The sequence below is a fragment of the Heterodontus francisci genome, chromosome 45 (genome assembly GCF_036365525.1).
Source record: "Heterodontus francisci isolate sHetFra1 chromosome 45, sHetFra1.hap1, whole genome shotgun sequence".
NCBI lineage: Eukaryota > Metazoa > Chordata > Chondrichthyes > Heterodontiformes > Heterodontidae > Heterodontus > Heterodontus francisci.
In genome coordinates, this window is record NC_090415.1 from 13,161,083 (window position 1) to 13,176,746 (window position 15,664).

General features: G+C 45.9%; 4 protein-coding genes across 4 annotated transcripts; 2 read left to right on the forward strand and 2 right to left on the reverse strand.

The window, feature by feature from the left end:
• Positions 1 to 10,660: 10,660 nt before the first annotated feature.
• LOC137356410 (histone H1-like) lies at positions 10,661 to 11,232 on the forward strand. Its single transcript, XM_068022299.1, has one exon. The coding sequence runs from the start codon at positions 10,708 to 10,710 to the stop codon at positions 11,230 to 11,232; it is 525 nt and encodes a 174-aa protein (XP_067878400.1). The 5' UTR covers positions 10,661 to 10,707.
• Positions 11,233 to 11,982: 750 nt separating this feature from the next.
• LOC137356216 (histone H4) lies at positions 11,983 to 12,320 on the forward strand. The gene has a single exon (XM_068022068.1). The coding sequence runs from the start codon at positions 11,989 to 11,991 to the stop codon at positions 12,298 to 12,300; it is 312 nt and encodes a 103-aa protein (XP_067878169.1). The 5' UTR covers positions 11,983 to 11,988; the 3' UTR covers positions 12,301 to 12,320.
• Positions 12,321 to 12,477: 157 nt separating this feature from the next.
• On the reverse strand, positions 12,478 to 14,343 carry LOC137356411 (histone H2A-like). The gene is made up of 2 exons (XM_068022300.1): positions 13,987 to 14,343; positions 12,478 to 12,579 (listed from the first exon to the last, which is right to left on the reverse strand). Exons 1-2 carry the CDS (start codon positions 14,341 to 14,343, stop codon positions 12,478 to 12,480), a joined length of 459 nt encoding a protein of 152 aa, XP_067878401.1.
• An 889-nt stretch (positions 14,344 to 15,232) lies between these two features.
• LOC137356380 (histone H2B 7-like) lies at positions 15,233 to 15,649 on the reverse strand. Its single transcript, XM_068022265.1, has one exon. The coding sequence runs from the start codon at positions 15,647 to 15,649 to the stop codon at positions 15,269 to 15,271; it is 381 nt and encodes a 126-aa protein (XP_067878366.1). The 3' UTR covers positions 15,233 to 15,268.
• Positions 15,650 to 15,664: the final 15 nt, after the last annotated feature.

A 15,664-nucleotide genomic window follows, 5' to 3' on the forward strand; every position in this document is an offset into this window, starting at 1 on the left:
CGTATCTGGCTTATACTTTGTCCCCATCAGTATATGGTATGTGATTGTGGATTTGACACAATATTACATTCTTGTGTATATGAGTGGGGGTTCACACTTTATCTTTGATTGTCTAGTATGCCAATTTAAGGTTTAACCTGTGCCCTTAAAGTCTCATGTGTAGCTGAGGCCTTGAACCTGTCCCTGTCTGGTATAAGAGTAAGAGTTTCAGTGTGGATTTTACATCACATCTCTCCACGCTCTCGGATGTGAATGTGATTTTTAATCTGTACATGCCAGTTTCTGACACTGGCTGTGAGGTTTACTTTGTATATTGTCATTCTCTGAAATGTGACTGCCAATTTTATTCTGAACCTGTCAGTTTTTTTTCTCTGTGTGTGAGTTTTAGCCTGTATCTGTCAGTATCTGATATATGAATGTTCTTAATTATGTGTGTGTTGTTCTGTATCTATCAGTGTCTGAAGTGCAATTGTTAGGTTTACTTTGTATCTGTCAGTGTCTGTTGTGGATGAGAGACTTTCACTCTCTGTCAATTTCTTGCAATTCACTATGGATTTCACACTGTGTCTGTCAGTCTCTGGTAGGTAAGTGTGGCAGTTATACTGTATCTCCTAATTCCTGATATGTGAATGTAGATTTTAATGTGTACCTGTTGGTTTCTCCTTTGTAAGTCTTTTTACAATCTGTTTCTGCCAGTTTCTCATATGTGAGGGTGGCATTTATTGTGTACCTGTTACTTTGCGAAATGTGGGAGGATTTTAATCTTTCTCTGTCAGTTGCTGGTATGTGAATGTGAGTTAATTCTCGATCTTTCAATCTTTGGAATTTGAGAACATGCTTTACCCTATATCTGTTTGCTTCTGTTAAGTGAATGAGGGATTAAATCTGTACCTGTCCATTGATAGTAAATGAATGTAGTTTTTAGTCTGTACCTGTCAGTTTATGGAAAATGAAAGTGGATTTATTTCACTATCTGACAGATTCTGATATCTGACTGTTGTTTTATTCTTTACCTGTTATTTTCTGGGATATGATTGTGGTTTTTGATCTGTACCTATCAGTTTCTGTTACTTGAGTGAGTTTTACTTTGCACCAGTTGTCTTCTGGTATGTGAGTGTCAGTTTTAAGCTGCACCTGGATGATAGGTTAAACCTTAAGGTTTGATGTTGTGGGTTTATTCTGTCTCTTTCAAACTCTATTCTGTGACATGGGGCCTATCTCTGAATCAGTCGATTTCTGCTCTGTAACTGTACGTTTTAATATGCAGCTTACAGTTCCTGATAGGTTTATGAGCATATTTTCTTTGTCTGCAGTTATCAATGTCTATTACATGAGTATGTCTGTTATTCCTAGATTTCAATTTCTGTTATTGAAGAATTGATTTTCCTTTGTACTTCTCTGTCTCTGCAATGTGTCATGTCTGTTACTGGTAACTGTCTGTCTCTGTTAGGTGACTCTGGTTTTATTCTCTATCGGACAGTCTCTTGCCTGTGAGGGGTTTTATTTTCTTCTCTGTATCTGTCAGTTTCTCTTCTGTGGCTGAAGGTTTTAATCTTTACTTAAACTCTTTAATAATTTGGAAATGTGAATTTCACTTTGTGCCTGTCTGTTTACATTATATGAATGTGTTTATTTTTATTTTGTCAACATCAGTTTCAGGCATGTGAGGGTGAGATTCACTGTCTCCAGGATGCACCCTCTTGTGAGATTGACAGAGTGTCTTTTAATCTGATAGTGGGTTCTGCTTTTGAACTTTACCTAACTTTCAGCAGTATTGATTTGGAATGGATTGGATACAATGTCTGTCTCTTCTGATTTGTTTAATTACTGGATTGGAAATGTGTCTCTAAACTTGGGATCGGTGAGAGTTTGACTACATCTGCTTCTTGTGACAATGCCATGAACTGAAGGCCTATGGGAGTGGTACTGTACCTTGTCTGTGATGGAAGGAGCCGACTGCACTTGCCCTTGTGCCTGGGAATCATCACATTCATTCTGCTCCCTTGAACTATTCACCGACAGTAAGGAAGAAAACTATGTCTTGTAAGTCACGAGCATTTGAGTTGGAAGCTAGAAAAGAGATTAATGTAACATTTCAATTTATAATCATTATGACTAATCACAAATGCTAACCAAAAATACAAAGAATATCACTGTCTGATTCCACTGCAGTTCTTAGCATCTGTTGACGAGGTTTGTTGGCAGTTTCACAACAATTTTTGGACATCCAGAAACAAGCCAACATCTACACTGCTCCAAGGTTGGGATGACCTGATGGAGCAGGGATATTTGTGCAGGTCAGGTTTCTATTTCCATCTGGCATTATAATGTAATAACCTAAGAATTCGGAGCAGGAGTCAGCCATTCAGCCTCTCCAGCCTGATCCACCATTCAATAAAATCATGTCTGATTTGATCTTGGCTTCAGCTCCATTATCCTGCCTGGCCAAAAACCCATTCCTCCCTTGTAGATCAAAAAATTAACTCATCCTTGAATATATTTAATCATCCAGCCTCCACTGCTCTCTGGAGTAGAAAATTCCATAGATTAATGACGCTTTGAGAGAAGAAAGTCTTCCTTACCTCCGTCTAAAGTGGGAGACCCCTTATTCTGAAACTGTGCGGCGTGGTTCTTGATTCCCTCAAGAGGGGAGATATCTTCTCAGCATCTACTCTGTCAAGAACACTCAGAATCTTACACTTTTCAATAAGATTCGCTCTGATTATTACAAACTCCAATGAGTGTAACACAACCTGCTCAACCTTTTCCTCTTAACGCAACCTCTTCATCACAGGAAGCAACGGAACGAACCTTGCCTGAACTGCATCCATTGCACGTATATATCCCTCATGAGCGAAGGAGACCACAACTGTATCCAATACTCCAGGTGAGGTCTCACCAACAACTGACGTTTATATTCCATCCCCCTTGCAATAAATGCCAACAGTCCGGCTCTGTTTTCACTATTCACTTATCAATAACAACAAACAGCGTGAAATAGGAGCTAAACCAGGAACAAGCATTACAGGTTTGAGGATAAAAACAGCCATGAATTTCAACAGCAGCTTCTTCACGTTTTGTCTCACTTACTCAGTGCAGACGCAGCCCAAGAAATGCCTCTGCCTTCCGCCGCTCACTCCATGTTACCGGATCACTTCCTGCCTCACTCTGTCTCTTGCAAACAACTCGCAACCCTCCTGAACTTGCCCCAAAGTCAATGACGATCTCTGAGCCAGATTGCGGACAAGTTTCCCCAAACAAAGTGCTGCTGGAAGGAGACTGCTGTTTGCTGACTTACCCCGATACTGTAATATCTCCATTCCCTCTGTTAAAAACAAACCCTTTCCCCTCTTTGAATAAATGCCGTTCAATAGCTTTGCAGGCACAGGGGAGCGCATGCGCTCAGTCAGTCAACAACTCTCAGAGGTGTGGGCGGGGCTTTACCGCGCATGCGCTTCTTTCGGCAACGCTTTGAAAAACAAAAATACAAACAATTGGAACTTTATTCAGTTCAGTTTTTTCACATTTTGAGCAATGGAACAGGGGCTGCGGGTAAGATAGAGAAGGTTCCCATCTGGGAGATTACCCCTTTATAAAGTTCAATTTGAGATTATTCTCTGCAGTATGTTTGCCCAGTTTCTCAAAGCAATCCTTGGAGGGAGTCGGTGTGTTTGCTGGGATCGCGCAGGATTTAATATCTGACAATAACAGTCCTAGATTCATGTAATCACATTGAAAATGTCGGTCACTGAGTGTCACAGCGAACGGTTCGAGCTGAAACATTGCAGAGACCTCAACAGGGCAGAAAAAAAGTTACATTTGGGACATTGTGTGACTCACTTTCGGACACGTCCTCAGATTGTGAGATTAATAATGTGGCTGCTTGTGGCACCATATAAGTGAGAGATAAGTTTGTATCGTCGGTCTCCCCGGGTGGATCTTTCGAGATAAAACGAATCTGACATTTCAGCCCACAACTCAATAATTACAGGTCAGTCAGTCTAACCTCAGTAGTGAGCAAAATATTGGAATCATTCTGAGAGACAGGATAAACTGTCACTTAGAAAGGCATCGATTAGTCAAGCATCGTCAGCGTGGATTTGTGAAGGGAAGATGTCGTCTGACCAACTTGATCGAATTTATTGAATTAATAACAAGGAAGTTGGATGAGGGCACTGCAGTTGATGTGGTCTACATGGAGTTTAACAAGGATTTTGACAAGTTCCCACATGGCAGACTGTTTCAAAAAGTAAAATCCCGGGGGATCCAGGAAAATACAGTAAGCTGGATGTAAATTAGGTTCAGTGGCAGGCAATAAAGGGTAATTATTAACGGGTGTTTTTGCGATTGGAGGGCTGTTTCCATTGGCGTTCCGCTCAGTACTGGGTCACCTGCTCATTGTGGTATATATTAATGATTTGGACGTAAATGTAGGGGAAATGATCAAGAAGCTTACAGACGACACAAAAATTGGTCGTGTGATAGAAAGCGAGGAGGATTGCTGTAGGCTGCAGGAAGATATTGATGGTCTGGACATATGGGCAAAAAAATGACAAATGGAATAAAATTCGGATAAGTGTGAGGCGATGCATTTTGGGAGGTCAATCAAGGCAAAGGAATACATGATTAATGGGAATATACTGAGTTGTGTAGAGAATGTGAGGGACCTTGGAGTAAATGTCCACTGACCCAGAAGGTAGCAGGACAGGTCTACAAGGTGGTTAAGAAGTCATGTAATTGCTTTCACATGCGTTCAAGTCCTCGGAAGAAGGAATTTTCCTCCACACAAGATCAGGGGGCAGGTTGTTCAACCTTGCCCGTCTAAGAGCGAAGTCCAAAGTACGGAAAGTCCTCATCAGGGAACTCCTCTTTGCTGACGATGCTGCTTTAACATCTCATACTGAAAAGTGCCTGCAGAGTCTCATCAACAGGTTTGTGGCTGCCTGCAATGAATTTGGCCTAACCATCAGCCTCAAGAAAACGAACATCATGGGGCAGGACGTCGGAAATGCTCCATCCATCAATATTGGCGACCACGCTCTCTAAGTGGTTCAAGAGTTCACCTACCAGGCTCAACTATCACCAGTAACCTGTCTCTAGATGCAGAAATCAACAAGCGCATGGGAAAGGCTTCCACTGCTATGTCCAGACTGGCCAAGTGAGTGTGGGAAAATGGCGCACTGACACGGAACACAAAAGTCCGAGTGTATCAGGCCTGTGTCCTCAGTACCTTGCTCTATGGCAGCGAGGCCTGGACAACGTATGTCAGCCAAGAGCGACGTCTCAATTCATTCCATCTTCGCTGCCTCCGGAGAATACTTGGCATCAGGTGGCAGGACCGTATCTCCAACACAGAAGTCCTCGAGGCGACCAACATCCCCAGCTTATACACACAACTGAGTCAGCGGCGCCTGAGATGGCTTGGCCATGTGAGCTGCATGGAAGATGGCAGGATCCCCAAAGACACATTGTACAGCGAGCTCGCCACTGGTATCAGACCCATCAGCCGTCCATGTCTCCGCTTTAAAGACGTCTGCAAACGCGACATGAAATCCTGTGACATTGATCACAAGTGGTGGGAGACAGTTGCCAGCGTTCGCCAGAGCTGGCGGACAGCCATAAAGGCGGGGCTAAAGTGTGGCGAGTTCCTGCAGTTGGCAGGAAAAAAGACAGAGGCACAAGGGAAGAGCCAACTGTGTAACAGCCCCGACAATCAATTTTTTCTGCAGCACCTGTGGAAGAGCCTGTCACTCTAGAATTGGCCTTTATAGCCACTCCAGGCGCTGCTCCACACACCACTGACCACCTCCAGGCACTTACCCATTGTCTGTCGAGATAAGGAAGCCAAAGAAGAATTGCATTATAGAGGGTACAGAGGAGATTTACAAGGATGTTGCCGGGACTGGAAAAAATGCAGCTATGAGGAAAGATTGGGTGGGCTGGGACTGTTCCCCTTGGAACAGAGAATGGTAGATCTGATTGAAATGTATAACATTTTGAGAGGCCTGGATAGAGTGGATGTCAAGGGCCTATTTGCCTTCGCAGGGAGGTCAGTGACGAGGGGACAAAGACTGAAAGTGTTTGGTAGAAAGATTAGAGGGGAGATAAGGGAAAGTTTTCCTCACCTAGCAATGCAAAACTGAGCATCCATGAGGCTCTGTGGGCCATTCGGATTAATGTGTACAGTACTGGTCTCCTTATTTAAGGAACGGTGTAATGCGTTGGAGGCAGCACAGAGAAGGTTTACTAGGCTAATGCCTGGAATGGACGGGCTGTCTTACGAGGAAGGATTGGACAAGCTAGGCTTGTATCCACTGGAATTTAGAAGAGTAAGATGTGACTTGATTGAAACATATAAGATCCTGAGGGGCCTTGACAGGGTGGATGTGGAAAGGATGTTTCTCCTTGTGGGAGAATCTATAACTAGGGGTCACTGTTTAAAAATCAGGGGTCGCAAATTTAAGACAGAGATAAGGAGATTTTTATTTTCTTTCGGAGGCTCATGAGCCTTTGGAATTCTCATCCTCAAAAGGCGATATAAGCGGAGTCTTTGAATATTTTTAAGGCAGTGTAAATAGTTTCTTGACGAGCAAGGGAGTGGAGGATTACCGGGGGGTGGTGGAAATGTGAAGTAATCAGTAGAGACAAAAACTTATTGAATGGCATGGCAGAGCAGGCTCGAAGGACCGAGTGGCCTACTCCTGATCATAATTCGTATGTTCGTACATGAGGATCGAGTTACCAACAACAGTAGAATTGCACTCAACTGCAAACTGTAATTTCATGGCCCGGCATATCCCCCAGTCTACCATTACCATCAAGGTAGGTGACCAAACGTGGTTCAATGAAGGGGACAGCAGGGCATGCCTGGAGCAGCACCAGGCATACCTCAAAATGAGGTGTCAACCTGGGGAAGCTACAATACAGGATTATTTGGGGGCCAAACTGCATAAGTAGCATGCGATAGACAGAGTCAAGTGATCTCAGAACCAACAGATCAGATTTAAGCTCTGCAGTCCTGTCACATCCAGCCATGAATGGTGGTGCACAATTAAAAGACTAACTGAAGGAGGTGGCTCCACAATTATCCCCATCTTCAATGATGAGGGAGCCCAACACATCAGTGTGAAAGATAAGGTTAAAGCATTTGCAACAATCTTCGCTCGAGGTGCCAAGTTGATGATTCATCTCGGACTCCTCCTGAACGCATCAGCTATTTCGATTCACTCCGTGTGACATCAAGTAACGACTGCAGGCACTGGAGACTGCAAAGGCTCTGGGCTCCGACAATGTTCTGGCAATAGTTCTGAAGACCTGTTCTCCAGAACTTGATCTGCCCCTAGCCAAGTTGTTCCAGTACAGCTACAACATTGGCATGTACCTGACAATGTGGAATATTCCCCAAGTATGTCTTTGACACCAAAAGCAGGTCATGTCCAAGCTGGACAATCAGCCTACTCTCAATCATCATAAAAGTGATGGAAGATGTCATCAACAGTGCCATCAAACGGCATTTGCTTTGTAATAACCTGCTCAGTGACGCTCAGTTTGGGTTGCTCCAGTGCCACTCAGCTCCTGACCACATTACAGCCTTAGTTCAAACATGGACAAAAGAGCTGAATTCAAGAAGTGAAGAGAAAGTGACTGCCCTTGACATCAAGGCAGCATTTGACCGAGTATGGCATCAAAGAACCCTTGCAAAACTGGGGTCAATGGGAATCAGTGGGAAAACTCTCCGCTGGCTGGAGTCATACCGAGTGCAAAGGAAGATGGTTGTGGTTGTTCGAGGTCAATCATCTGAGCTCCAGGACTTCACTGCAGGAGTTCATCAGGGTAATGTCCTCGGCCCAACCATCTTCAGCTGATTCATCAATGACCTTCCTTCAATCATAACGTCAGAAGTGGGGATGTTCACTGATGATTCTCCAATGTTCAGCATGATTCGTGACACCTCAGCTACTGAAGCAATCCGTGTCGAAATGCAGCAAGACCTGGACATTATCCAGGCTTGTGCTGATAAGTGGCAAGTAACATTCGTGCCACACAAGTGCCAGGCAACTACCATCTCCAACAAGAGAGAATCTAACCATCTCCCCTTAACATTCAATGGCAATTAGCATCGCTGAATCCCCCACTATCAATATCCCAGGAGCTACCATTGACCAGAAACTGAACTGGAGTAGCCATATAAATACCGTGGCTACAAGAGCAGGTCAGAGGATAGGAATCCTGCGACGAGCAAATAACCTGCTGACTCCCCAAAGCCTGTCCACCATTTACAAGGCAGAAGTCTGGAGTGTGATGTAATACTCATCACTTGCCTGGATGTGTGCAGCTCCAGCAACACTCAAGAAGCTCGACAGCATCCAGAACAAAGCAGCCCACTTGATTGCAACCCCATGCACAAACATTCACTCCCGCCACCACCGGCACACAGCAGAGCAGTGTGTGACATCTACAAGATGCACTGCAGCAACGAACCAAGGCTCTTTAGACAGCACTTTCCAAACCCGCGACCTCTACCAACTAGAATCTCAAGGGCAGCTGATGCATGGGAACACCACCACCTGCAAGTTCCGCTCCAAGTCACACATCATTCTGACTTAGAATTATATTGCTGTTCATTCACTGTCACTGTGTCAAAATCCTGGAACTCCCTTCCTAACAGCACTGTGGCTGTACCTACCTCACATGGAGTGCAGCAGTTCAAGAAGCCATTTCACCACAACCTCCTCAAGGGCAGTGAGGGATGGGCAATAAATGCTGGCCGAGCCAGCAAAACCCACATCATATGAATGAATTTGAAAAAAAGTGTGGCGGTGTTCTGGAACTCACTGCCTGAAAGGGTAGTTGAGGCATAAACCTTCAACTCATACAAAAGAGGTCTGGATATCCATCTCAAGTGCCGTAATCTGCGGGTTACGGACCAAATGCTGGCAGCTGGGATTAGAATAGGTGGAATTCTTTTCGGCTGGCACAGACACGATGGGCCAAGTGGCTTCTTTCTGTGCCATAAAATTTCGATGCTTCTGTGATTCTAAGTGAATACATATCTCTCTATCTCACCATCCTCCAAGCCTCTCCCCCAATCCAGATCTTTCTCTCTCTCTCTGCCTTTTTCTCGCTATTGATGCTGTCTCTCTCCCTCTGCCTTTGGTGCTGTATCTATGTTGGAGATACAGTTACTGAGTGTTATATGTATGCATTCAATTGTAGAACTGATAGTCTCTCTCTCTGAATATTCAGGTGAAGGTGAAATACTGTTATTCAGTGTGAAAGGGACACACAGTTGGAAATTGTAAGACTGAAACGGTCTGTCTCCCTCCCTCTCTCACCCCTCACCCTCTTTCACTCTCCTTTTCTCTGTTGCTCTGTTGTTGTATATGAAAGAGGAATGAAGTTATTGAGCGTGTTATGGATACGCTGAAGAGACGTACGGTATTGGAACAGTGAACACGCCACCAATGCCGCAGGTGAGACGGTCACTGTCACTTCTCCGCTCGTATGTTCGAATCTGACGGTGTATTTATCCATCTTCAGTCCTGAATCTAAGCACGGAGAGAACCAGCCTGTCACTGCCTGGAACAAAATAAAAACACTGTGTATGAATGTGGGATTATTGTGCAACTGGACGTCTCTCCTTGAGAATGGGATGTCTAGGACACCTAGAAAAAAATATGGATGGAATGTAGGGACAGACAGGGCATAATTTGTATTTTCACCGTCAGGAAACATGCTTGTGTGTGATCAATATAATAACATCAAAGCCGACAATGGTTTGAACACATTCAAAGCTGTGATTGGCTCTTGACGCCAAATCTGGGAAACAGACAACATTCGCAGCGCCAGTCTCCGAGTGTTTGTCACTTACTGAGTCCAGAAAATACAAATACCCACCGTGAATCCGCAGCACAGGCCGAAAGGAGAGGAAATCCTGTCCTGGAAACGCTAAATTTAACGAACATTTCGGCCTGAGATTGTGTGGATGTGAATATTGTGGAAGAGAGTGTATTGAAGGGACGGGCGCGTTAGTCTAATGCCACTGTGTTTGTGGGTCTGGTCTCATCGCCGGATTTCCGAATCCCTCTTGTGTAAAATAACAAGATTCTTCAGTCAAAGAAGCACTTTGCTCCCCTTCTAATCCTCAAAGTGGGAATTCAGTGTTGTTTGTTTGTTGATTTCAAGATTTTAGTCGAAAAGTATGGAACATGTCAGCGATCGGCTGAGAGAGAGTCATCAGTGCAGCAATGAAACGGGTTTCAGTCGAAAATGGAGTCTTTACTTCAAGTGAAACCTTTGTGACAGCAAACATTCTGATGTCAGAGACAGGAAGGATCTAGCCTGGGACTCTGGAATACCCGAATTTCAGTGGAATTGGAGAGTTTCGGACCAGAGAGAAACACAGAGAGGCAGCAGGAGCCGGGAGCTGACAGCAGGTTGTCTCCGCCCCGTCCGCTCACTGCCTTTAAGTTGCTCAGTGCCGCCACCACCAGCTTCATTTCTGACCCAGTTCTGACTGACAGAGAGACTTTGTGCAGATTCCTGGACATGACCGATACTGCAGCCGCCGAAACGGCTCCTCCAGCCGCCGCCGCTCAAGTCAAGACTCCCAAGAAGAAGAAGGCGGCTCCCCGGAAGGGGTCAGGCGGTCCCAAGTTGGGCGAGCTGATCCTCAAGACTGTGGCGGAATGCAGTGTCCGCAGTGGGATGTCACTGCAGGCAATAAAGAAGGCTCTGCGTGTTAAAGGTGTCGATGTGGAGAAGAGCAAGTTCCCAATCAAGCAAAGTATCAAGCGGCTTGTGGCGAAAGACTTCCTGGTGCAGACGAAGGGCACGGGGGCCTCCGGCACCTTCAAAATCGCGAAACAGGAAAAGAAGGGAAATGTGGTGAAGAAGATTAAGACAGGAGCAGCCAAGAGATCTTTAGTGAAGAAAACAGCTGCCAAGAAACAGATCACAAAGAAAACAGCCAAGAAATCCCCAGGGAAGAAAATAGTCGCCAAGAAAGTGAGCAGCAAGAAGACAGCAGCCAAGAAAGTGAGCAGCAAGAAGACAGCAACGCCAAAGAAGGCGGTAAAGAAAGCAACGCTTCCAAAAAAATCTCCAGCGAAGAATGCCAATAAAACCAAGAGGGCCACGGGCGGAAAGCCGCCCAAGAAAGTCCAATCGTCAAGGGGCGGGAAGAAGCCGAAAGCAGCAAAGGCTCAGAAAGCAGCTCCTGGAAAGAAGTGAAACAGCACGGGAAACTTGTAGACATCTGAACCCAAAGGCTCTTTTCAGAGCCACCCACGTCTCTCAGGAAAGAGCTGATCCCCCGATCAAATGATCCCTGTCCCGCAGTCGTGTGCACATTTCACCTAGAAATGATTTGAAGTAAATCCAAGTTCCCTGGTGACTCTCAACCCAGCCCTTCCTCACTCTCTGCAACAAATCAGGGATGTCCGGGCCTCACTGTACCGGGGTATATGTTCGGTGAAGTCTCAGTTCATGCTCGTTTCAGGGCGACAGCCTGTCACACAGTAACACGGGCGAGATACCCCGCGTCACATCTCAAACCCCAATACATGATTTTGTATAATTCAGCTGGGGTTCGGTTTCAGTAAACTGCTCAATCCGTCTGGGAGGAGAGGTGTGCCGAAACAGGTTGGCTTGTGATCGGAAGCACTGTACTTATTACTAACTTTTATTTGTTACAGATCCGTATTTAGACCGCCGGTTTTTGTTATCAGTGACTATCAATGCCGAATCTCCATGTTTTATGCTGAGCTCTAATGTCGAGAATTGTTTTTTGTTTGAATTGGCGGTTCGAGCAAGTGGGAGGCGGAGCGAGAGGATCAAAGACATTTCTCTGCTCTGTCTGTCACTCAGTTTCCTCCAGACCCGCCTCTGGCTCTCTGTCTCTTTCTCAGTCAGGTCGGGGCAGGCTGTATAAAAAGGCAGCAGAAACTGCTCGTTTCTCATTCACAACGATTTGTTCGAAGAAGCGTCATGACAGGAAGAGGTAAAGGAGGCAAAGGACTGGGCAAAGGCGGAGCAAAGCGGCACCGCAAAGTGCTTCGTGATAACATCCAGGGCATCACCAAGCCAGCAATTCGCCGGCTGGCTCGCCGTGGCGGAGTGAAGCGCATCTCGGGTTTGATCTATGAGGAGACCCGCGGGGTGCTGAAGGTTTTCCTGGAGAATGTGATCAGAGATGCGGTCACCTACACTGAGCACGCCAAGCGCAAGACGGTCACCGCCATGGATGTGGTGTACGCTCTGAAACGCCAGGGCCGCACTCTCTATGGATTCGGCGGCTGAACAAATCCACCTTGTCTACCAAAAACAAAAGGCTCTTATAAGAGCCACCCAAAACCTCATATAGAGATAAGTGACCTTGAAACTGCAGCGGGGATGTCTTGGGATGTGAAATTGTTGGAGCTCATCCAATGTTATGTGGACTTTATCAGATCAGTATTGCATTCTCTTATAGTCACTTTACGTCTCGCACATTTTTTCACTGTCTTCTTCTGTTCCATGTTTAATAACCGCGTCATGAATTAAAAGGTTGCATTTGATAATGTCCATTGCCGACCTGAACTGCCGGGAAAGATGTAGAAAAGGATTTACTCCCGTTAGAGTAAGAAATGGCCGGAGCTTTATTCCCGCCTGAGACCGAACAAGGAATGAACCCCTATTCAAACCGTATTGGAAGAAACGGAGGGGGAATCGAGGGCCGAAAAATGAAGCTCCAAGCAATGAGATTTTATAATTGTTCCCGCCGAATTAGGTTTTATTTAATCTTTGAGTATTTTGCTAATTTGAAATTGGCGGGCTTTTTGAAATTGATGAAATTTCAGTTGCAGTTCAACCAATCAGGGAGCAGCAATTCCCACCGCCCTTTTCCATCGTTTCAAATTGGATGATGGACGGGGTTTCATCCAATCACAACATTAGGGCGGTCGTTCGACTGTCTTAAATAGGCAGTCCCTGAGCAGCTTCAGCATTAAACGTGACATTGTGTAAGGTCTCCGTAGATAATGGCCAGAACCAAGCAGACAGCGCGCAAATCGACCGGAGGGAAAGCTCCCCGCAAGCAGCTGGCTACCAAAGCGGCCCGCAAGAGCGCTCCAGCCACGGGCGGAGTGAAGAAGCCTCACCGTTACAGACCCGGCACTGTGGCTCTGAGGGAGATCCGCCGCTACCAGAAATCCACCGAGCTGCTCATCCGCAAACTGCCCTTCCAGCGCCTGGTGCGGGAGATCGCACAGGACTTCAAGACAGACCTGCGCTTCCAGAGCTCTGCCGTCATGGCCCTGCAGGAGGCCAGCGAGGCTTACCTGGTGGGGCTCTTTGAGGACACCAACCTGTGCGCCATCCACGCCAAGCGAGTCACCATCATGCCCAAAGACATCCAGCTGGCACGCCGCATCCGCGGGGAGCGAGCCTAAACTGACCCTGCCCGGAACTGAGTTCGGCATCAAATACCACAACGGCTCTTTTAAGAGCCACCAAATCGACAAAAGGAAGAGTTGTGATCTCTTGTTCATTCCAGCACATAAACGTCTCAGAAGGTTTTGATCACTTATTTACTCAAAGCCGGGAGACACAAATACTTTTGTCTGCATCCGGCAGCTGGAGATTTCATGACGTGGCAGTTGTAAGATCGAGAGTCGCGATACCAATGTGCACAGCGCATTTTAATAGACCGGCGATCGTTTTAGGACTGAACAAATGTTTGTGGTACATAAAGGGTAGAATGGTAAAAGTGCCTTTCTAATAGGGTCTGAGGGAATTAGAATGTATTTCATCTGATGAGCAGCTAAATACCAAAATCCAGTACACTTCATTCCAACACAAAACAATGATAACAGTATAATATTACAGTCTTTCAGACAGTAACCAGCCCTTTCACAGATAAAGTGGGTGGCTCTGAAAAGAGCCTTTGGGTTCACAGATTCAAGTCAGGCCGCTTCACTTGCCCTTCGTGCTCGGAGCGCTGGTTTTCTTGGGCAGCAGCACGGCCTGGATATTAGGCAGCACCCCGCCCTGAGCGATGGTCACCCCTCCCAGCAGCTTGTTGAGCTCCTCGTCGTTGCGGACGGCCAGCTGCAGGTGCCTGGGGATGATGCGGCTCTTCTTGTTGTCCCGGGCCGCGTTGCCGGCCAGCTCGAGGATTTCAGCTGTCAGATACTCGAGCACAGCAGCCAGATAGACCGGGGCTCCGGCACCCACCCGCTCAGCATAGTTCCCCTTTCTGAGGTGGCGGTGAACACGGCCCACCGGGAACTGCAATCCAGCCCGGGAGGAGCGAGACTTGGGTTTGGCCCGAGATTTACCACCGGTCTTCCCTCTTCCAGACATTTCCACAATCTCACAAGCACTTTCACGAAGAATGCTGAGATCCGCCCACATTCCTCCTCCTTGTACCTTCTGGAGGAATGGTGTTGGGGACACTGCTGATTGGTCAGTCAGCACTCGGTGTCATTGTGCTGTACATGTAACCAATCAGAGAGCTGCTCAATTCACCAATCACAAGAAGACAGTGAGTTGAGAGCGGAAAATAAGAGCGCGAAATGGTCAGGCTCCCAACGATATTTCACATTTGAAAAGCCCGCCAATATATTTGTAAAACAAGGGGCGGCTTCAATATAGAATATCACATTTATAGGTTATATTGTTTTACAGAAAACATTGGAAAAACATTTTCATTTTTTTATTCCACATTTTGTCCCAGATTCGCTTTTGTAATCCGCCATGTATTCTGCTTTATTCTTTTTCATGATACAGTCTAACCAGCGGCTGAAAGACTCATTCACAGCATTTTGTAACCGGACACATTTCAGGTCAATCTTCGTAATTATACTGTATCACTGATTCTAGATTGATCCCTTTTCGTGGGAGACAAAAGCGGAGTATAGATTTTCAGTGTCACGGGTTAGAGACTGAGGGTGCCTAAACCAACGAGGTTTCTTAACAATGTACTTATTCATAAAGATAGCCGAACTTCAACACGGCAACCAAGTAACTGAGAACATCTTTAAATCATGCGTTAAATCAGCTTTCATTTTCGAAATATAGCAAAGGGGCCAAAATGAATCTGCATTAACCTGAACTGAACGGATTTAAACAGAGATTTACAACCGCCATCAAAAATGTGCAGAGTGTTCGTATTAACATAAAAAGAATTCGATAATCATGATGATGTTGTAGCTATTTCAGAGAAATTGTGGGTGGCTCTTAAAAGAGCCTTTTTTGCATATTGTGTTTTTCAGTCCATGATGGATATTTACTTGGAGCTGGTGTACTTGGTGACCGCCTTTGTACCTTCCGACACGGCGTGTTTGGCCAGCTCCCCGGGCAGCAGCAGGCGCACGGCGGTCTGGATCTCCCGGGAGCTGATGGTGCTGCGTTTGTTGTAATGGGCCAGGCGGGAAGCCTCACCCGCGATTCGCTCGAAAATATCATTCACAAACGAATTCATGATGCTCATGGCCTTGGAAGAGATGCCGGTGTCAGGGTGAACCTGCTTCATCACTTTGTACACGTAGATGGAGTAACTTTCTCTCCTGGATCTTCTCCGTTTCTTGCTGCCCTTTGGTGGCGCCTTCTTCTGAACTTTCTTGGCGCCCTTCTTAGAAGGTGCTGCTGTTTTCTTGTCGTCAACCATGATCACGATCAACTT